At 45.8% G+C, this 22,404-nt stretch overlaps 1 protein-coding gene across 1 annotated transcript in view; it reads right to left on the reverse strand.

Annotated features, from left to right (window-relative positions):
* Positions 1 to 4,784: 4,784 nt before the first annotated feature.
* The window catches only part of PRRC2B (proline-rich coiled-coil 2B), a 30,213-nt gene continuing 12,593 nt past the window's right edge, over positions 4,785 to 22,404 (reverse strand). The window contains exons 16-33 of the mRNA XM_009998883.1: positions 22,211 to 22,404; positions 19,660 to 21,723; positions 19,161 to 19,360; positions 18,190 to 18,335; positions 17,243 to 17,384; positions 16,577 to 16,659; positions 15,674 to 15,865; positions 15,340 to 15,534; positions 14,817 to 14,903; positions 13,782 to 13,886; positions 13,073 to 13,265; positions 11,779 to 11,876; positions 11,030 to 11,157; positions 9,704 to 9,944; positions 8,049 to 8,225; positions 7,287 to 7,378; positions 6,598 to 6,679; positions 4,785 to 4,925 (exon numbers count right to left, since the gene is read on the reverse strand). Coding sequence (XP_009997185.1) covers positions 4,785 to 4,925; positions 6,598 to 6,679; positions 7,287 to 7,378; positions 8,049 to 8,225; positions 9,704 to 9,944; positions 11,030 to 11,157; positions 11,779 to 11,876; positions 13,073 to 13,265; positions 13,782 to 13,886; positions 14,817 to 14,903; positions 15,340 to 15,534; positions 15,674 to 15,865; positions 16,577 to 16,659; positions 17,243 to 17,384; positions 18,190 to 18,335; positions 19,161 to 19,360; positions 19,660 to 21,723; positions 22,211 to 22,404 — 4,560 coding nt within the window. The remainder of the gene's footprint in view (positions 4,926 to 6,597; positions 6,680 to 7,286; positions 7,379 to 8,048; positions 8,226 to 9,703; positions 9,945 to 11,029; positions 11,158 to 11,778; positions 11,877 to 13,072; positions 13,266 to 13,781; positions 13,887 to 14,816; positions 14,904 to 15,339; positions 15,535 to 15,673; positions 15,866 to 16,576; positions 16,660 to 17,242; positions 17,385 to 18,189; positions 18,336 to 19,160; positions 19,361 to 19,659; positions 21,724 to 22,210) is intronic.

The following is a 22,404-nucleotide window of genomic DNA, read 5'->3' on the forward strand; positions in this document are numbered from 1 at the left end:
GGGAGCCTCCTAAAAGCTTTGTCCTCTCCCACTGCATCTCTGCCCTCTCACAACCACCCCTGTCCGTGCTTGGGCCACCTCCTCTCAACCACAACAAAATAAAACCCCCAAAACATTAAAGTCTTCAACCAAAAGAACAAGTCTAGGGCCTGGGGGATTTGAGAAAAGCATAATCTGCTTTATTTTTTTATTATTTTTTTTTATTTAAATAAGGAGAATTCTTTCATATGGAAAGAGCTAATACAATCACATATTTGAAAGGAGAAACAATAGGTACTGAAACGAGGAAAAAAGGGCAATAAAGAGTGTGCCACAACTGGCCTGGTGATGCCGTGATTCGAGTTCCGGTCCAAGTAAAAGTTTCCAAAAAATATAAACAGGTTGCACGTTACACAATTATCCATCGTCTGCCCTTTCAAATATCTGGTCTACATGGAAAGACAAAAAGAGAGGAAAGGCCAAAAAAAAAAAATATTTTACTATACAGGTCATGAGGTTAAAAAAGCTTGAAGGAGCACAGGATCCCCTTGAGAAACAAGAGATGCAACTGATAATGAACCAGAGGGAGGATTCCAGCTAAGGGTGATGCCTCCAGACATGCTAAGGGTGAGTGCCTCGCTGCTGCCATTCCCAGGGAATGGGCAAGGATGGCGCTGGGACATCTTCAGGAAGCAGGACAAGCCATGAAACCCAAGGGGGTGTCTACAGCCATGAAGAAAATCTGGTTTTTTGGATTAGGACAACAAAAAAAAGCCCAGCAGCTGGACTGCTGCTCTCTTCACAGGCAGCAAAACACACCTTCTCTGTCTGTGGGACACAGCTAAGTGTCCTGATGCCTGTTGAGAAGGAATTCTTACTCACAGAAACACCTTTCTCACACGGAAACTGGGCTGCTGTGTGCCAAAACTAACCCGTGCCATGAGGAGCTAACCAGTCAAGAAGCAAAATGGGAGGTTAACAAAACGCAACAGGAGGAGAGCTCGGCATGCAGTGGTGCTGGCTTGGGACTGAGCAGAGCAGCCTGCCAAAAGGAGAGGTGTAGCAAAAATGCTAGGCTCTTTTGTTGTTTTTTTTTAATATATACCTATAAATACACAGGAACCACAGCGCAGCTTGTAGCTTTGCAGCATTCTTGCAAGGAAACTGAAAGGGAAACTGAGCAATGCCTCTGGGTGAGCACAAACACAGCGAGTCCCAGGGGCTGCAAACACACCCAGAGGTGCTGACACTGGGCAGCTGCCACGGGGCAGGGCCAGGAGCCAACAGGAATCCCTGCATCCCTGGGACTGTGCTGCATCCACTTGTCATTTAAAAATCTACTGGAGCAGCTTTTTTTTTTCTTCTCCTTTTTTTCTTCCCTCTTTTTTTCTATTGTTTTCATTTTAATTTTTTTATTATTTTTTTTTATTATTATTTTATTGAGCTAAAATCAGGCTGGAGAGGAAAGCAGCACTGGATGCAGCCACTAGGGCATGAATACTCTGCATACAATGGGATTGATTACACACCTGCTTCAGGCCTTCAGCTGAATGAAAAGCAGCAAAGCCAGCCCCTGAATATTTCTGCTTCACCCACTGTCACTTGAAAATCCAGATTCCACTACTCACTCCCACCACACCCCGCACCTTTCCTAGCAGAAGGAGCCTCTAATTTGGTAGCTTTCCAGTCAAAGCAAAAGCAATTTGCAAAGGAACAAATCATTAGGGCCTGACCCTTCAGCAGTGGAGATGGCAAGCAGAATTATCCCCCTATAAACCGTATCCCCATCCTATTCATCTCCATTCTCTTCCCCAGGCTGAAGCTGTGGCAGCCTTCCAGCACCCTTGGCATTTCTGCACCTTGAGGATCATAGACTTTCCTTTTGAGTTGAGAGCACCACAAACTGCACTAACCTTGTACTAAGCTTTAATTAAAACAAACGGAAATAGATGCCAGAGAAGAAAGATATTGCACCATAGAAATTTGGGCTCTAAAACTGCTTTCCATCACACAAAACTCCATTAAGTGAAAGAGAGTCTTGCCAACTGCAGCTGACAGTCAGGCAAAGGTGAGGAATGGAACGAAGCTCACATGCATTTCTTGGCCTTTCCTGCACAGAATAATTCAGACATAATATATAAATAGAGCAGTGAAACAATTACTTTTTCACCTAGACCTACAACATCAAATACGCATAAATAAATTCTAGTGTTTTATTCTGTTGGGGGAAGGAATGGAGGGGTTAAAAGAGAAAGAAGGGTGACCTTTTTCAACAGGAAGTATTGTAGTTCTGATGGCATTTACACCAGAGGGACTGCAGTAACTTATCTAGCAATAACCCAGTTTCTCCAACACATTTGACCATTTTCAAGTCATAGAGGTGGGAGGAAAGAGGTTAGTGTCTTTGTAAAGCGTAAGTAGTCTGTGTAGGGAGGGTAGGAAAGAGATGAGAAGAGGGGGGTTTGGATAAGTGTCTTTAGCCATTACAGTTAGATTCTGGGCTGACATTAACTAGGGCCAGCTGGGCAGAAGGATAATTAAAAGAAAAAAATAACCAGATAACTCTGTTGTTCATGATATTTCAAGGAAGAAAACAGAAAGGGCGGTGGGATAACTTACTGGTGGAGCAATCTTTGGAAAACGTTGGGAGCAGGACTAGCAGATGAAGATGCAGGTCTGGGAAATGTCTGAAGGCTGGGGAAGTATCTGTCACTTAGCATCCAACCCTGTACTCTATGGAGGATGCTAGAGAGATGCTGGCACACTCTGCTCTTGAGTTAAAAATCCATAAAACACGAGGGGAAAAGAAAAAAATAAGAGCTTTTATTTTCCTCCAAGTACCATCCTATCCCTTTCCCTTCGGGCTCTCTGCCATGTCAATGGGGACACCTGTGGAGAGGGTACATTACTATGTCTAACTTAGTTTAGGTTTCTAAGCTCTTTAAAGCTACTGTATAAAATTCTTATTTATACCTAGCTTAAAACTTCAAATGCATCCCAAGAAAGTTAAGGAAGATCTTTCCCAGAAAGCAGGGGAAAAGAAAGCAAACTAAGAAACAAGAACACCTTTCAGATCCCTTCCCAAATACATTCTTTGTTCAAAATAGCTTCTTTGGAACCACCACCAAACGACTTGCTGCCACCTAGCAGAGGCAGAGGGCACAGTTTGCAAGCTATTGTCTCCTGCAAAAACCCAGGTTTTCTTTCCCTCACTTCAGAGTGACCAGCCTACTTTACTTTTTGAAAGAGCTAAACGGCACAAACCAAGAGAGCTGAAAGTAGCTGAGTTTACTTAAGACTACGGTCAGCTGAAGGACTCCAAGCACTCCCAGGAACTTGGAAAAGCCCATCCTAAAATCTACACACACGCACACAAACCAAACCCAAACACCCAAAGAAATAAAAACCCACCCCTCCCACCATCCCAATACGACCTTCCTTTCATAGATCATTCAACACTGGTGAGAAGTGTGAGGTGATGACACTGCATACACGTTCTATGCATCAAAAATAAAGAACCCTTTGCTGTTTATCTGGAGAAGGAGAATAAAAGGCTGATTCCAAACTGCCTCTGTAACCGTGCGCTTCTAACACAAAAAAGGAGGTTCCAAGTGTGCTAAAATGGCTGCCCTGCAGAGGGGCTCCCTTACCAATGTGTTTCTCTGCCAATTTTACAGAAGGCTTTAAGAGGAATAGAAAGCAAGAGCTAGGGAAAAGGGGGGAAGAGCAAAGCTTAGGAGAGCAGCCCCGAGGGATGAACACAATACAGAACAATTCTCAGGAGACAAAGAGTTAGAGCAGCCAAGGTAGGGAGCAAAAGAGAGCATCACAACTACAAAAAGTAGTCCATACAGACCTGTTGGCTCTGGCCAACTCTTCTGACCTGTGTGTGGTGAGGAGATTTCTCTTAACAGATTTTACAGTCCGTAAATCTACGATTTACATTTTGGTGTGTTTGGCAGTCACTAAACAAAAAAATAAATTCCAAACCCACAAAAAACCCCAAAACCTAGATCCAGATGAGCTTGCAACAGAAATTTGGTGTTGTTTTGGTTTGGTACTACACATCTTTAGTACGTTTACTTCTAACACATGCGCTGCTTCTAGCTTGAAACAAAGATACTAAAAAAATCAATGAATGTAATAACTGTCCTGTTTTTCAAAAAATCGAAGTATCTGAAAGGCTGAATAACCCGGGGGGAAATATATCCAAATTCACTCATAATTTAGAAGAGTAATGATTCTCAACATAGCACAGAACTGTATATAAAACTAAGCAGAGTTTTGTCAGAACATAATTTTAGATGAAGGGAATTATTTTCTGGAAGGAATGAGAAAAGCAGAAGGGGGAAAAATAAAAGAACATATAAAAGTTCTGCTATAAACAAAGATATAGCTTTTTTTGTAAAAACCTCAGCTGCCTTTAAAATGAAAAACCTCAAACTAACCCCTCTCCCCCAGTTGCCACTCTGCTGAGACAGAAGTAGGGAAGAAGAAGGATGGGCTTTGCCAAGTGAGCGATCACAGCTACCTGTGGATGGGGCATGAGGGGGGGAAAAAATAAAATAAACAATAAAAATGGCTCGAGCCACTCAAAAGTCACACAGTTGGTTTGTTTTAAAGCAAGCAGGTCAATATCCACTGTTTCAAACTGCTTTGTTGGGAGAGGGGCTTGGATGATGTTGCTGTAGTCAGTCAGTGTGGGGCAGGAAGTAGATCTGGTAGGATTTTCAGGAGATCCAGTGGGGTCCAGTCTAAGCTGCAGTGCCTCTCAGGCAGCAGGACCAGCTGGGCATCAGGTGCTCCTAGGCCTTGCTCTCCTCCACCTTGACTGCCTGAGGTTTGATCGCTCCTGTGCGCACTGGCTTCATCTGGTTTGTGGAGGCTGTTTCTTGCAGCTTCACTGCTCCCAGATTGGCTTTATTTTCATCCACCCGCTGCTTTGCCTTTTGACATACAAAACCCAAGCATTAGCTGGAACGGAGGGCCCCAGGCAGATACAAAAAAACCAAACTGTGACCATCATTCATGCAAGACATCAAATTTGCTTCAAAAATCAGGGGTTTATTCTGTCATACTTTGCTGTCCTAAAAGACCTGACACGCAAGGATCTCAAAGCGTCTCGTGTCTGGAAATGCAAATAATTTATAAAAACTCGACAAGAAACACCACAGACACTGTAAAACAAGTAACCCTCTAATCTCTCCTGACTTTCCAATCTCCCAGCATTACTCTTGGACTCACTCTCTCCCCTGCAGGGAAAATTAAAGCTCCCACATAACATCTGCTGCACACAGGCCTTTCTGCCACTCCTAAGTCCAAGGCACAAGCATGACAGAACAGAAGAGCAGACCCTGTTGGGTCAAACAAAGCCCCGACGTACACTACCTGTGGAACGTAGTGTCCTGGCACAGAGCCCATGCTAACTGCTGGTCCAGACGGCTTCCCGCTTGGGCTGGCAGAGCTAGGCCTGGAAATCGAAGAGTCGACAATATTCATGGAGTAAATTCTACAATGGAATGAGAACCTTATTCATGTGTGAAAGAAACAAAGCAGAAAGCAGCAGTAGACAGGGCACAAGTTGGTGCTGTGCAGACCAGCGAGCTCCCCGGCCCAAAAGACAACACGTGGGGTGGTTAGGAGAAAGAAATACAAAGTCACTGCATGATCTAAAAAAGCTCAACGACCTGAAGGCTTGGTACATCTAGACATTAGCACCTTATCGTGAGAGGACCAGGCTGGAAACTAAGATGTTTATTCAGCGAGTCCCAATTTTTCCACCTTAACAAGGAACACACAAAAGCACACACCGATTCCAATCTGTCTTTCAGACGTAGTAAAGAAGTAACTTTATGAGCTTCCCACAAGCACGCAGGGCCAAGTCAGATACACTGGCCCACACCCCAAAATGAAAGCCATGATCATGCATTCTGATGAGAGTATTCAGACCATACAGTAACCACATCCTACACGTGAAATCCCAAGTGAATCCTGCACAGGGATGATGCATGCACCGTATCACTGCACACGGGGAACTCTACTTCTTCTCCCTTCTGACTAGAGAGTAAACGTTTTACCTGTACGTATGTGGTGATGGTACAGACCCTCCAGAGGACATATTCTGTTTACCATCGGAGAAATGAAACCCTTTCATTTCCATTTGGGAGGACTACAGAGGAAAATGAGTGAGAGAGTATCACCTTTGCATCACGGAGGGCCCCAGGCAGATACAAAAAAACCAAACTGTGACCATCATTCATGCAAGACATCAAATTTGCTTCAAAAATCAGGGGTTTATTCTGTCATACTTTGCTGTCCTAAAAGACCTGACACGCAAGGATCTCAAAGCGTCTCGTGTCTGGAAATGCAAATAATTTATAAAAACTCGACAAGAAACACCACAGACACTGTAAAACAAGTAACCCTCTAATCTCTCCTGACTTTCCAATCTCCCAGCATTACTCTTGGACTCACTCTCTCCCCTGCAGGGAAAATTAAAGCTCCCACATAACATCTGCTGCACACAGGCCTTTCTGCCACTCCTAAGTCCAAGGCACAAGCATGACAGAACAGAAGAGCAGACCCTGTTGGGTCAAACAAAGCCCCGACGTACACTACCTGTGGAACGTAGTGTCCTGGCACAGAGCCCATGCTAACTGCTGGTCCAGACGGCTTCCCGCTTGGGCTGGCAGAGCTAGGCCTGGAAATCGAAGAGTCGACAATATTCATGGAGTAAATTCTACAATGGAATGAGAACCTTATTCATGTGTGAAAGAAACAAAGCAGAAAGCAGCAGTAGACAGGGCACAAGTTGGTGCTGTGCAGACCAGCGAGCTCCCCGGCCCAAAAGACAACACGTGGGGTGGTTAGGAGAAAGAAATACAAAGTCACTGCATGATCTAAAAAAGCTCAACGACCTGAAGGCTTGGTACATCTAGACATTAGCACCTTATCGTGAGAGGACCAGGCTGGAAACTAAGATGTTTATTCAGCGAGTCCCAATTTTTCCACCTTAACAAGGAACACACAAAAGCACACACCGATTCCAATCTGTCTTTCAGACGTAGTAAAGAAGTAACTTTATGAGCTTCCCACAAGCACGCAGGGCCAAGTCAGATACACTGGCCCACACCCCAAAATGAAAGCCATGATCATGCATTCTGATGAGAGTATTCAGACCATACAGTAACCACATCCTACACGTGAAATCCCAAGTGAATCCTGCACAGGGATGATGCATGCACCGTATCACTGCACACGGGGAACTCTACTTCTTCTCCCTTCTGACTAGAGAGTAAACGTTTTACCTGTACGTATGTGGTGATGGTACAGACCCTCCAGAGGACATATTCTGTTTACCATCGGAGAAATGAAACCCTTTCATTTCCATTTGGGAGGACTACAGAGGAAAATGAGTGAGAGAGTATCACCTTTGCATTCACAAATCACTCAGTACTTCATATATAAACACTTAAGCCAAATCTTTGCCCTTCTACCCATTGTGCCCATTAAAAGAAACATTTTCAGGTGAAGAACGTGAGGCTTGTGAAACAATCTGCTTGTATTAAACCAACAAGCCAGCAGCACAAGCAAATACAGAACCTGGAAGTTAACTGCTGTGCTCTCTCTCCCCTATAACAGACAAATTTAAGATACGAATCCATCAAACCAGACATGACATTAATATACCTACTCAAATGGACAAGCTTCACAAGAGTGTGAAATATCTGGGCAGTATTCCAACTGTGTCTGGAGCTCACCACCCCTCAAGCACTCTGGGGAAACCTGTGTAAACATGTAATAAAACTGGAGACTCCAAACTGGATCAAGGCAGGATTTGGCTCCCTGGAAATAGAACGATGACCAGCAGCAAAACCTGAAAAACTGCTGGCTTGAACTTTGGAGATGAGGGGAAAAGGGCTCCTTCAATTTAATACCAATCCTTGGCTTTGATATTTAAGGATCCCAAACAAGCCAGTCTCCCCTTTAACAAGCAAGATCAAGGAGTGAAACTTCAATGCAGGAGGGGTTAATAATGCTAAAATGAGCAGGCAGGAGTTAATCCTCACCTCCCTGCTGGTAGCAAGAACAGAAGGCTGGGATCCAGGAGGGAGGATTCTTCGGGGAGCTCCTACAGGCAGGTTTTGCCCCTGAGGAAGCTGGATGGACTGTGGCAGAATCAGGGGCTGCTGGCCAGAGCCGTAGCGGGGCAGAGGAAGCTGGGAGCCAGGCACAGGCATCGTTAGCTGTGTGACAAGGACATGTAGTTAACTTAATGGCAGTAACAGCCTCGTGTTCGACACGCTGCCTTCTAATAACCTGCACGCACAGCGCTGCTAGAAGGAAGCTCCCCAGCAGTGCTGTCTGGAACAGAGTAAATGCAAATCTATGTAACAGAGGGACCTTCACACTGAAATGAGTGTTCTGGTAGTGTTGCCAACACCCTGTCAGCTGGGCTTTTAATGTGGCATTTATTTAACATAACTGAACTCACGACACGGGGCTTTCCTCCTGCCTGGAACCATCACCCACTTTTTCAGTCTCCCTCATGGCTGCTGCATGGGTGCATTTGCTCTTGCTATGCTGGCAGTGCCAGACAGCTCAGTGTCACCCACTCTGTTTGCTGCTTTGAAGCCCAAACCAGAAAGTCTGCTACACTTTCATACCAAAGCATTTTGAGGACTAGGCCTCCAGAGAAAGCAACGGTGACCTCAGCTGTATGATCTGCAGCCAGCTTCAAGCTCGTGATGGTAATAATTAAGAGTGATTTGTAAAAAAAATGCAGCTCAGGCCCTCAAGAGCCTCCTGTTCCCTCTGATTCATCTGCCAGTTCTCACTTGCTGGATTTGGGAGGTTCTTTGACAACGCTTTGTCCTAAATAAATCAATAAATAAATCTGAGGCTGGCAAATGAGACCAAGTTACTGGCTTATGATGGATAAAGCACTTCTTCAAATATTTAGCTTGCCAGTATTATCTATATATATTTCCCTCAGCTAAGTTACTTTCAAGATGAACTTTTTATGTCAGCCGCAACATAAACATCCATCCTTAAACAAAAAATAAACCTTAACATGTTGCATAAAATAAATGTAAGATGAGTTTAATAAAAGTATCAAACTTCTCCAGAGAATCAGAACACATGTCCACAAATACAGCTATGCCCACAGTAGGATTCAATGTCTTTTATCTGAACCATACTTTACAAAAACTTTTCACACAATCAAATTCTCATTAAGATGCTGCCAAACAGATCAGCAGAAGTTGTAAATTAGACCAGGATAACAAACAAATTGAGAAGATTGATGAACTTGCAATAAAAGGTCCTAGTTACCCTGGCAGCCGAGTTCAATCTGGAGATGACTGGGATTTGGGTCTCAGAAGAGGTACTTTTAGGACAACTATTGCATCATGGCCTCCTATGTATGAAGTACTGCAAGGTTTGAGCTGCACAAAACATCTATATGGACTTCCAAGTTACAAAGTGACATCTCAGCAGGGACAGACAAGTAATTAGCAAGAATCTCATTAAATAAGGTGCTGCATGTTTGAAACAATGGTTCACAGAACAGAGTCTCTTGGGGAAATCTTTTGCCTCTTTACAAAGAGCTCAGTTCACACAAACACATGACTCAACACAAACACTAGTTTCAACCCAGCCTCAGAAACAAGTGGCTGTGGAAGAGCCTGTACAAGGGAGTGACTTGCAAGCCCTGCTCCCTAACCTGCGTAAGCTGAGAGTCCATCATCTGGGAGGCTCCCATACCAGCCGCCTGGTTTATCTGGCTTTCATAAACCAGTGTCTGGCTTCCATTCATGGGCTGATAGGGGGACCCAGACTGGGTTTTCACCACCTCCAAGGGCTGCATGCCTGGGAAGGCGGAATACGGAGGCTTCAGAGCAGTGCCTCCTGTCAGGACCATGGTGCTGGGTTGAGACAGACTGGGGTGCATATACACCTGAGACCTGGAGAAGAAAAATACGCTCAAGTCATTACACAATAAACTTCTGGAGACTGTATACACCCCCCAACACCCTCCTACCATGCCACCCCTGGCCTGCAATCAACAATCAGCTCCCAGACTCCACTAAGCTGACAGCTCAGAAATAAGCTGTGATGCCACTTTCCATTTCAGTTACAAGGTTTTTTACTTCCACTTTTAAGCCCTTACAACTGCGTCCTTGTGTTTCAGGAATATTCAACAGAATGACACTGTGTCCAAGCCAAAGTTTATGCATCAATACACTGCATGAGGTCTGGATTAGCAATAAGGGAGGATTCAGATTACCAGAAGTTTGTAGCAGATTTGCAAAGCAGAAAAGAATAAGAAATTACAGATTCAAACAGCCCTAGCAAAGAAGGTGTTTAATTTTTTTTAAACCCCAGTGTCTAGGCCTTGAAGGACTATTCTGGTCATTCACTATGATCTCATGCAGGAAAGGGAGTACAGAGCATGATTCCCACAGCCAGCCCAACTCTGAATTGGATGTCTTACTCCTTCAATCTTAGTGAATAGCTCCTGTAGACATGCACTGTTGCTGCAACACCTGTTGAATCTCCTTTTTTTTTCTCCAACAAAGTGCAGCCATTTATTCTGTTCTGAACTGTTAGCTTGTATCTTATAAAAGTTATTTAATTTCACTATGCAGGTACTCAGCTCTGATCAAACAGTTTCTTTGTCTTCTCCTCAGTGATATGTCAACTAAAGTAAGCTCTAAGTTCAGGGTTTCTCACTTAGAAATCTGTTTGCAGAAAGAGGAGATTTGTGGGTTGGCATCTTTCTCAAGATTTGTCTCCCCTTTTGAGAGGGTAGGCAGTACAACTGAGTTAACTTTCCAAGGATGGTCTTTGTCATTGTCCTACAAAGCATACTACAGACAGCCTTAGGTGTCCTGATATCTTTGCTCTCCTCCCTGGCAGGATGGGAAAGGAAGCAGCAGTCAACAAGGGGGGGAAGAGAAGATGAGTGTGGAGGATCTGATCAATGCACGGAGCCATCAGAAACATAACATATCAAGACACAGGGAAATGAAGAACTCAAAGCAGTTACCTGAAGGGCTGAATGGAGCTGTACATCTCTTGGGACTGGGAAACAGGCAAACCACCCCTCAGCCCAAGCTGAGCTTGGGCCTGTAAGGATGTGTGGAGGGAAATGGGAATCTGTTGAGCCGCAGCAGCCTGCAGAATAAATAGAGATGACTGAGACATACAAGAGCAGCCAGAAACCCTCCCAGGCTGTGAAAAATCCAGCAGTTTCCTCTGTGAGTCAATATATCATGAATATTGCCTACCCTGCACCTTTACCCAGCCCCTGCATCATTCCACAGAACAGCAGAACACTGGCTGGGGAAGACGCTGGACGGGCACCCAAGAGGGAAGAGTGATGCCTGGGAGAGGCATTTGATGGACACAAGGACCAAGGTGCTCCACAGACAGGACAGGCACTAACAATCACAGCTCTCCTTTGCCTGCACTCTTACCTTGAAGGGACTCTCCTCACCTATCAATACCCTATTTAGTTAAGGATAGTGAAATTGCTCATCAGTACTGACCAGCTGTGGAATTTACTAAAGGACACTTTATGTCACACAGATGCCTCAGCATCTGCTTCAGTTAAACAGTCCGAAGGCACAGGTACAAAAAGGGGAAATCCCCTCAATTTCACCAACACCCACAGGGAAGCACCATTCAAGGCACCTAAAGGAAGTCACACCTAAGCTCCTTGGGGTAATCTTGTTTCTTAAATGGCCCCTTGGAAACTCCTTGAGAAACCACTAGGTAGCTGTATTTCTCCCTTACCTGTTGGTAGCTTTGCTGCTGAGGTATCGTCTGAGGGACCAGGCGGGGCTGACTTGCAAACACGTGGCCATCCAGGTACAGGGGTGGGATATGGTTACCTGAACAGCAGAAATGCAGGCTGTGAATTCAAGGTAGAGAGGAGATACAGGCACAGTACATTGCAGAGAACTGTTTCCCACCTCTCAGAAAATCAACACACAGCACTCACTTAGAAGAGCCTGTAAAGCTCCTAAGGACACACACCAAAGCCAGCAGCCCACTTACAGTAGCAGGCTTGCTGAGAATTCATTACACCTTTCTGTAAGAGGTTTCTCACCTCCACAAAAAAAAAAAGTCAAGAGACACTAACAGTTTGGGACTTGGTCAACTGCACTCCAAACCATTCCTAAATGCCAGAAACCTGCTCTGCAATCATCTCATCTTTGCAAATAGGAGGAACAGAAAGAGCAAACCTGGTGTTGGTGACCTTCACACACGAGATCTAAAAGCCACAATCACCCACCCCAAGGGTGGCACCAATTACAAAGCACTATGGCACTTCTGTGCAGATCTGAACTGCAGGATTTACAAGCAAATTTAGGCTGAATGGGGAAGGAAACAACATGACTCAGAACAATCTGTTTTCCAAGCAGAAGCTAATAACAGTGTACCTACAGTGGCCCACTCACTATCACTTCTGCCCAGCATATTCCACTGTACTCTTGACCTAAGGCATGAGAAGTATAGTGCAGGCATGAAAGGTCCCAAAGGAGTGACCAGGAGTCAGAGAACTGAAGTATATTTCCTCTTTCCAGATTCCTAATTATACACACTATCTGGCATGACTGAGTCTAATTGAAGGGCAGCAACACCTTCCTACTGCCCAGAGCTCTGCAAGCTGTAAGACAAGTTGTTTTTACATACAAAGAGCATAAGGTGTTTAGAACCTGGGACTTCAGTAGCAAAATGAGCAGAAGAGTGGGTTGATACTGATACTGGAACTGTTGAAGTCTCTCAGCCACAGGTTTCTTCACTTCCCTTCTATTCTACTGAGCGCACAGTGAAGGGTAAGCAGGATCTATTGAGACATCACAGAGACTTAGCGCTACACAGGGTAAGTCCTTCCTTCTGCTAAATTTATACCAGTCACACTCAAGTGGAGATAAGAGTCCCTCTTTCTGTCTTGCCTGAATTGCTGTTAATCATCTGTTAACTACAGGCCAGACAGTTACTTGCCCTAATCTGTTAAAATCAGAGGAGGATTCCTAGATACCAACCAGACAATGCAAACACTGCTGCAGCACTTTGCAGGTACCTGGAATTGATGCAGAAGGTGCTACGGATGCCACAGGCATAGGAGGCATAGAAACTCCACCAAAAGAGCTGTAGCTGACACCATTGGAAGCTCCAACACTGGAAGGAGGCTGGATGCCTGAGCCTGCACCTCCTGGAGAGTTCTGTTCTGGCAAACTAGGAGAGTTTTCCCAAGCTTTACGAGCAGACTCCATCTATGGAAATGAAGGACAATAACTACAGACAGTTCAACTGGGGAGGACAATACTTGCTCATCTATGACCTATTAGTTCAAATTCAATCTAGTCTAGTCACAGTGGAAGGCTGGCACTCAACCCCCTTGACATTTGCTGAGCTTTCTGAGTTTGGGGTCATGGTTTTTGTTTTGGTTCATTTTGGTTGTTTTTTTTTTGTACGTTTGGGTCTGCGTTTGTGTCATCTTTTTTCCCCCCTCTTCAAACCACCAGACATCTAGGATCCCTGACCAGCCACCATACCCAGCTACTGAAATAGCAGGAAAGCTCTGTTGCTCTTGCTCTGAAACTGGCATGGCTTTCAGCATCCAGGACTGATGAAACACACACCCCTTCACCCATGCCAAATAGCACATATGGACAACTTTTACCAAAGCTAATTAAAAACTTAGCAGTACCTAACGACACACCCTCAACTACTCTAGCCACAGACACATGGTGTCCACACCTAGGACACACACATGCCAGCTTGCTTACCTTAAGAGTAAGGTCTGCAGTGGGGAAGGACATTGGGTTCAGGCCAATGCAGCGCTGGAGGTGATGATCTCTCCGCAGGATGGGAATGGACTGCGTTAACCCTGCCTGAGGGGAGATTCCAAACAGTCAAAATACTTCATCAACTCTTACAAGAATGTCATGAGCTGACAGAGCCTCAGCTGGCAGCTCTAAAAGCTACACCTCAAAGGATTCAATCCCCAGTGGTACTGCAGGAGTTAAGTATCACATTCAACTGTGATCCATTCTGCTGCTGGAATAAATGAAGCTTGGGTGATGTGTTATGACACGCTCCGTGTCAAGTTACACCAGCTTCCACTTCAACATCAATTTGACCCAGTAACTTCAATTTGCAGGATAGTTCCCCCTCCTGCCCCATCTTTGGAATCTACCTCAGACAAAACCTGTTTCTGAAAGAGCATTTCTGAAAAAAAAGCACCCTTAAAGACAAACCTACCAAATAATTCTGCCTAAAAATTTGAAGACATTTCAAAAGAAGCTCTGGGAGTTTCTCACATTGCTGGTCCCAGCTGAGCTACAAACTGGGCTTTCAGTGTGCTCACTCATAATCACATAAATACCCAGATGGCTGGAACAAGCTAGGAAACTTCCCAAAAGGGCCTGACTCAAAAGTTACAGTTTTATGCTTTGCTGTGGCAGATGAGACCTCCCAAAGGAGGCAGTCCAAGCCTAAAAAACCCACTCTCTGCATCATGTCCATTACCAGCACTCTTGGGTCTCAGGGGAAGAGACTGGTGATCTCAAGAGATCTGCAACACCTCTTGCCTTTCATGGGTCACAATGATAATGGAGTTGCTCACTTCTGAGCTAGTGAGGCTCATTCTGCCCCGACCCCTGGAGGGCAGATTTCAACTACAGATTTGAGTCACATGTGTTGGCTAAGCACGACGTGTGATGTCAACTGCAAAGAAGTGTTTGCTTTCTTTGGAAGCATCTGAGGTGTAACTAAGGAGTAAATCTAATGAATTAATGCCAAGAGAAAAAAGAAATACTTACATTACTGGCCAAGGCATCCTGTAATTTGGTGACAGGGTTAGCTGCAGTGCCAGAGGCAGAACCAGGTGGCAAGCTGAAGTCAGAGTCCTGAAAAAGCAAAACAGCAAAAATTCAAATCCAAGTCCACGGGCCACCCAACTGCTTCTCATGGTTAATGACTTTAGCCTGAATCATGACACTAGAAACTAAAGATTGTCCTCCAGTAAGCCTTGCTGGAGGAGAACAGAAATACACTTCTCAGCATTCGGCAGCAGGCAAACCCCAGAGGCACACAAAGGCTTAGATGGCCATAATTTTGTCCCTCACCTCTGTTACCACCCCAGCTGGTCCTTGGGACAACACTTCCAAGAGGACATTACGTGTTTGCCAAGACATCTTGAGTACCTGGTTTGTGTCAGTAATGAAATCTAAAGGCAAATCTACAGCTGGAAGCTTCCTCAAAATAATCCTTCTGCCTCAAATCACCTTTCATATCTCAACAAGCTCAAATCACCAAGAAGATAAAATTAAATTCAATCCTCACTTTAGGATTTACTCCAAATTCAATGGGTGGCACAGGAAGTACAGAATCCACGTGAATTTCCACCCCATTAACAGGGGGAATATTCCCTTCCAGCCGTTCCGTTCCCTCCGAACCCTTTCTGTTTTTCAGGGAGCGTTCGTTGCCGATAGGTCCAGGCTTGTGTTCCTTGTTCTGTCCTGAGCCTTGATCTGAATCCTTAACAGGAAAGCAGAGAGGCTGAGACACAAAGACTGAATAACTCAATCTCAAGCCTTAAAAATGCTATCAAGAACAACACAACCACTTGACAAGGTCTCTCACTACGTGCTCTGGCTTGGCTGCAAATCCAGATTACCTTTTTATCAGATTGCTTCTGCACTTGCTCCTTCTGGCAGTCAGGCTTTGGGTCCACCAGGCCAGCCCCATTCATCTCCTCTGGTTTGAGGGTGCCATATGGAGAACTGCGCTGAGAGGAGGTAGCGGAGGATTCCCGAGACTCCGCGCTCAAGTCAATGCCACTATCCCCCTGGCTGCCTTTAAATCCCTGCTATGCAAAGCACGAAATGTGTTAAAGCCCCGGACTCTGACCCAGCTCCACAAAGGAGGCGAAAAAAATATATATATAAAAAAATATATTTAAAAAAATGTAAAAAATCCCAGAAAACAGCGTCTCCTTTTCAAATCACATTCTTGGTTAACTGCAAAGGAGTCAGGCCTGATCTGCAGCACCCCTTGGCTGCTGCTTCAGCTCTACACAACCCTGAGACAGGTTAACTGATGCACCAACCGGACCACGGCTTTGGAAAAGGAAAAAGTGGCCCACAGAGCAACTAGGCTGAGATTGCCAAACTCATTTCACTTGTGACCCAAACCAGATTTGAACTCTGGTCTCCAGAGGTGAAGCCCTCCCTGCATTAAGGCTACAGCTACACACGGCACACAGGCATGAGGCACAGACATGACCTATGGGATTCTACCATCTACTCTGTGTTCAGTTAGGAGCATAACCCTGGAATAGCTCTCCCAGACAATTACTCCAGATTTATCCCCACATGTAACACCAAGTAGTGCTTGGCCCTCCTCTAGGACAAGGTTTGAGCAGCATCAAGCTCAAGTAAGAACTGCAAAGAAAGAGTTTTCAATGGCACAAGCAGAGCTGAGAGTCACTAAGCACAGATGGAGGCAATGAGAAGCATAAGCCACCTACGTTAATATTTTATACACACAATTCCTTATGGACACAGTGGGTGCCACTCACCTCAGCGGCACTAGATTCAGTACCATTAAAGGTATTTACAGGCTTGCTCCAGGAATCACTGCCAGGAGACTGAACGGAGAGAGCTGGAAGAGAATGGAGGGAAAGGTTCAGCTGCCTGAAACACAACTGTGAGCACACCTTGTACACCACACAAGTTAACAGTAACTTCCATTTCTAGACATGAGACAGGATATTTTCACCACCTCAGAAAGGTAGTGCTGCCCATTCACTGGAGACATGACAGCACAGAGAGCAAAGGCAGAGAAAAGGGAAGAGATTTCTTAAGGTACATGAAAACAACAAAGAGCAGAAACAGAAACAAGGGAGGCACTAGCTGTTCAAGGCTAGAGCATGATAAACAGAGGAAGGCAAAGTAAGCAAATGCTGAAGCAGATCCAGCCCAACAGGCTAGAAAATGCTAGGCAGGATCTTGGTGTTACAAGACCCAAGAAATAGGAGACTGACGTGGTCAACAACAGGAGGCTGGTTAAACAGTACAGCTCTGAATAGATGCTACTCCAGATGTCTGCTAGTTCCCCTCCCACTACCAGCACCGAGCAAGAGAAGGTTGTCTCCTCTTAAGCACAGACACTCTGTCCTTCCTGCACACACCACTGGATTCCTCAGCAAAGTGAAACACTCCAGAACAGGCAGACCAAAACTCACCTGGACTGTTGCTCTCCCAGATCTCTGTGCCCAGGCTGTTTCCAGACACGGTTACATCACTCTGCTCCAAGCACAAGCTGTTCTGCTTCTTAGCAAACCGAGGAGGAATGCGGGACTGCAGGACACGGGCCTTAGCTGGTGCCTGGGAGAGGAAAGGACAGGCCATAAGACCTGCCACTGCACTGGGCTAACACAACCTGCTCCTGGCAGGTCCAAACCCTGGGTTTCTAAATGCTGCAGCATGAAGAGCCCCCAGCTCATGCAACAGAACTATACAAAGACATTCTGACTCTCCTCACTTGCCTTTTTTTAAATGGGCCCAGTGGCTAACAGGAGGTTACCCCAGTCTAGCAAGGCAGTGAAAAAAGCTACCTTCAACAGCATTTTTTTTTAATTTGGGAAAGTGAGAGGACAGGATATAAATCAGAGCAAAATGAATACTACAAAAGACTTGCTCTGCTTAAATCCTCTCCTTTACTCCAGCTAAAGCAAGATTAATCAGTTCACAAGAGAGAGATGGCTCTTTCACAGAGCCAAGATCTGAGACAGAAGCATATCTGTGCAACTACAAGACCTTTCCCACTGCACATTCATACATTGTCTTCAGCTTAATTTTAAAGATGCCAATAAACCAGGCTTTTATAACTTTGCTTGTTAGACTCTCTGAACCTACCAGAAGGTCTCGTCAGTAAGGATTTCCCAACAATGCTTTTCATTTGCATTTAGTCCTCAAGCTTTCATTAAGTCTCCTATCATGTCAAAATATTCCCTAATCCCCTTAGAATTTGTAGTCTTCCAGCATATTTAGACAAATGTCCCCTTCCTAGATGTTACTTAGGACCTACTTTAGCCAACTCTATGCTTTTCTGCTCATCCAAACACTTTTTGGGGTGCCATCCCTCTGACTGCAGTCCAAACAATGCATGTTTCTGCCTCCCACTCCTCACCTGAGCAGCCTGTTCCTTCTTCCTTCGCTCCTCTTCCAGCAAACGACGCTGCTTTTTAGTAAGAACCTCGATGAAGCCTTCACCTGTCATGGATCCAACTTCATTCTCTTCCACTGTATTTGACACCCGATTGTCAATGATGGAACCTGAACAAAGCACAGACAGGGAAGAAATTGTTCATGCCTGTAAACAGATAAAACTTTGTAAGTGCACTAATGTAAAGACTGCCTTCCAAGTGGGACCTATGCTGCAGGAAAACAAGCTCAGCCAGCAGCACTGCAGCTAATCTTCGAAAAATAAGCCAAAACTAAGTCTATTGGTATCTACCAATCATTTCATCCTGCAGGGCTTTGCTCTCTGCCTCAAGATAAGCATGTTCCAGTTGGGAGAGCTTGGGAACGTGAGCCATGAAGTAACTCAGGTAGCTTTAGGTGCAGTACCAGTTGAAACAAGCCACACCTTTCAAAATATTAGTAAGGCCAAAGCAGGCACAGGTACTTTTAAAAACACAGCCATCACCTCTGGATGCAAAACTTCAGTTCCACTAACAGCAAAAAGCTGAGTCATGGCCTAATGCAAATTTCTTCAGGAGACACTCATCTCTTACCTCCCTGTCATGAGCTCAGACTCAAATTCCCCACTCTGGAATGCCCCTTCAACTTCCTTCACACTAGATAAGTTATTCTGGGCTTCAAATATAACATCTTAGAAATATTCTCACTGAATCAAAACTTTCTATAGAAGAAACATGAGAGAGACTGTCAGGTATGGCTGAAAGTTTGGGGTTAAAATTTAAATCCATCATTTGTCTTCTGTGTTTTCCCTATTCAGATACACTGATATTTATTGTTTGCGTAAATAAATCAAATGCAATCTAACCTGATATTTAACATTACACTGGACTGAATCAGCCTGGCTTGAAGTCAGCCACAATGTGTTATCCCTTTACAGAAACAAATTAAGACACTCACTTCCATAACTCAGTTCAAACTGTGACAAGGCCTCTCCCTTCTCGCTTGATCTTTGTGCTGCAGATTTGGGCTCCTTCTCTGGCTTTTTACCTGGCCCCTCAGCACTCTCTGAGTTGGCGTGGGAAGCCCTATCCAAGCTGTAAATAGAGTGGCTGCTCCCACCACTGGTGTTTCCAAGGCCCCCTCCTTCTTCTGTAGATCTACGAGGAAAAGAAGGGAAAAGAATTAAATTTGTCACTAGAAGATGAGTAGAAGAAAATATACAGGTTGTAATTTTCTTGCAGGTTTCTAATCCTATCTCATTCTACCCTAGCCTTTGCTCAACTACAGCAGGAGTTAATTCTGAGCACAAAGCCCATTACAAGGAAGTTACTGGGGAAGTCTGCACGAGATGAAAAGGAACAGCCGACAGCTCCCCATCTACAGTCCAGCCCTTCTCCACTCCTCCCTTATCAAGGTAACAGATGACAGACAACTGCACATCAGAATGCAGCTTTACCTTTTGCTTTTCATCAGTGTCCCATTCTGCTGGCTCTCGTATCTGGAAGCTGCTCCTACACCAGTCCGGACAGACTGCTCTGCAAACCCTGCTGGCTCAGCCTTGCGGCTCTGCCTGTCCACAAGAGGCCTCTGGCTGGAGAAGCTCCTCTTTGCCAGCTCCCTCTTCTCTCCCAAGCTGCTGCTCCCCAGGCCACTCTCCAGCTGGCCCTCGCTCTCCGAAACACCGTCTCGCCTCTCCCGCCGCTCGCTGAAGTCACTGCTCTCAGATGCTGTCTCCCACTCCTCATTGGCATGGTCTGATGAGTTCTGGTAGGACAGCTCAGGAGACCGCCTGCCCGAGATGTTGCTCTTCTCCGTGGTGGTCAGCTTGGGTCTCCCAGGCCACTGGCTAGGCAGCAGGTTGGGGCCTCCCTCCTCAGGATTCCACTGACCAACCGATTCCCTCTCTTGCCTCAGGCGCCTGAACCGCGGGGGCTTGTCTTGGCGGGGGGGACGTCGCCTCCTGAAGGGCCTGTTCTCTATGTTCTCCTGATCTGCTGAGTAATCCTCCTGGAAAAAGTGCCTCTTGTCATCCAGATGATTCTCATCAAAAACCCGGCTGGAGAAGGAATCCACGTGTTTGTAAGAATCCTGGATGTAGTCCCTGTCAGACTGCTGCCTGCTCCCAAAAGTGTCTGATGGAGAAGTGTGGCTGTACTCCTGCCACCCTGCTCCCCCACTCCTGCCTTGCCACTGGGTGGGCTCTTTGCCCAGGAAACCCCTTCGCCCATAGCCAGAATTGCTCAGCCTTGGTGGCAGTGATCTCCCAAAAGCTCTCGGAGCCCTCATCTTAGGATCCAGACTACTGTGATCATCTGAATAGATTTTGTTGGACCTCCAAGACTCTTTGAAGTCTCCCTTTTTCAAATCACCATCCTCCCTGTCCAGCACAGAGCCTTCGTTGCCATTTTCTGAGCCCCTCTGCCGGCGACGCTTGGGGAGCTCCTCATATTCTGAGCCTTCACTGTGTGTCTCACTTGCAATCCGGCGCCTGGGCTTGCCCCTGGGGAAGTCCTCTGGCTGGTTGAACTCCCGAAGCCCTCGTCCCCGGCTGCTCCGCTGGTTATTGTAGACTCCTCGGCTGCCCACAACGGTGCCTCGACCTCTGAAAGTGAACTCCCTGAAGCCTCTTCCTCGTCCACGCCCTTGACCTCTCCCACCAAAGGCTTGTTCCTCATCAATGAATATCCAGTTGTTTCTTTTTGTGGGTGGGAGGTCACCAGGCTCTCTCGATTGCTTGTTCTCCCAGGTTTTTTCTGGTTTCTCTTCCTCCTCCTCTTCCTCTTCTTCCTCTTGGGATTTCTCAGCCTCTCGGGCAAGGCTGGCTTGGGAAGAACCTTTGTCATCCAGCAGGTAACGTGTGGAGTTCAGTAAGGCTGTGGAATCATCTGACTCATTTTCAGCTTTCTGAACAGCTGCCTTCTCCTTCAGCAGGCGTGAAGTGTCCTCTCCCTCCAGTTTAACCTTCTCCATCTCCTTCTCCTTTTCCTCCACCTTGAGGGCTTTCAGGACTGGTTTTTTAATCGGGCCTGATCGCCGTGTCCTCCCTATCTGCTCCTGGTGCTGACCACTGGTGTTCCGGTTCTCTGCAACCCACTCTGTTGTCTCTTCCGCGGGCTGTTTGGTATTAGCTCCTTCTTTCTTCCATGGGTCAGCACTGAATGACTGCTCATCCCTGGGCACTTCTTCAGCAGCCTCTGCTGCAGTCTCTGTGGGTTTCTGGTGATGGTTGATATCCCAACCGTTATATTCAGGCTTCTTCTCTGCTTGGATAAAGTCAGGCTGCAGGGGTGAACATCTCAAGCTTGCATGGCGGTTGGCTGAAGGACAGGTTTCCTGCACAGTGTCCTGATGCTTAAACAGGAGATCTTGGCCTATCCTCTGAGAAGACAGGCAGCTGTCAAAGTCTGATTGGGCCTTCTTGTCAAAAGCATTTAAGTACTCCTCCCCTCTCTCCTCAAAGAGATCTCGCTGGGTGCTCAGACTCTCTGGCCTTCCAGGAGAAGCAGAGTAACTGTCATTCCTGAGAAGGAAACAAACAGCAAAAAGAAAGTCAGCTAATACAGAGCACGTCTCCAAGGGCCCTCAAATCAAGGGATTATAAAGAAAGCAGCTTCTATGATGGGCTGCAAACTTAAAAAAAAAAAGGGACAGTCTGCCTCCAACACATGGAGATCTAAAAACAAGAAACTGGTTTCAGAGAGTTCCAAAGAATAGGAGACAAACAGGTAGGCATCAGAAATTCTGACTCACTATTTTCTGTACCTAACCACATACCCTCCTACTGAACAGGCTCCAAGCTGGTCAGCTTCAACTGGCATCAGCTGGAAAGCCCCTGTGAACACCTCCATGACAAACACTCAATAGTGCAAGGCTGCTACAAGGTCAGTACCTTGGCCTATTCAGAGATACTTACTAGGGCAACTCTACACCTGCTTTTCAGTACATGACAACTTAAGGCAGTGCTTCCCATCACAGCATGCATAAGGAGAGGGGAATCCTGCACTCACCTGGCATGCAGCCCCTCCATGGTCATGTTGTCAGCCTGTTTTTGATGTGACAGGGAATACCCTTTGCTCTGCAGAGATGTGTAGCTCTCCTGGCCCCACACTGGCACAGGGTCCAAGGGAGCAGTTTTCCTTTCCACCTGCCCGGCCTGACAGTTCTGATCTTCAGATCGACAGCTGCTCCCAACAATGGAATC

Source organism: Chaetura pelagica, unplaced genomic scaffold (genome assembly GCF_000747805.2).
Source record: "Chaetura pelagica isolate M959 unplaced genomic scaffold, ChaPel_1.0 scaffold405, whole genome shotgun sequence".
NCBI lineage: Eukaryota > Metazoa > Chordata > Aves > Apodiformes > Apodidae > Chaetura > Chaetura pelagica.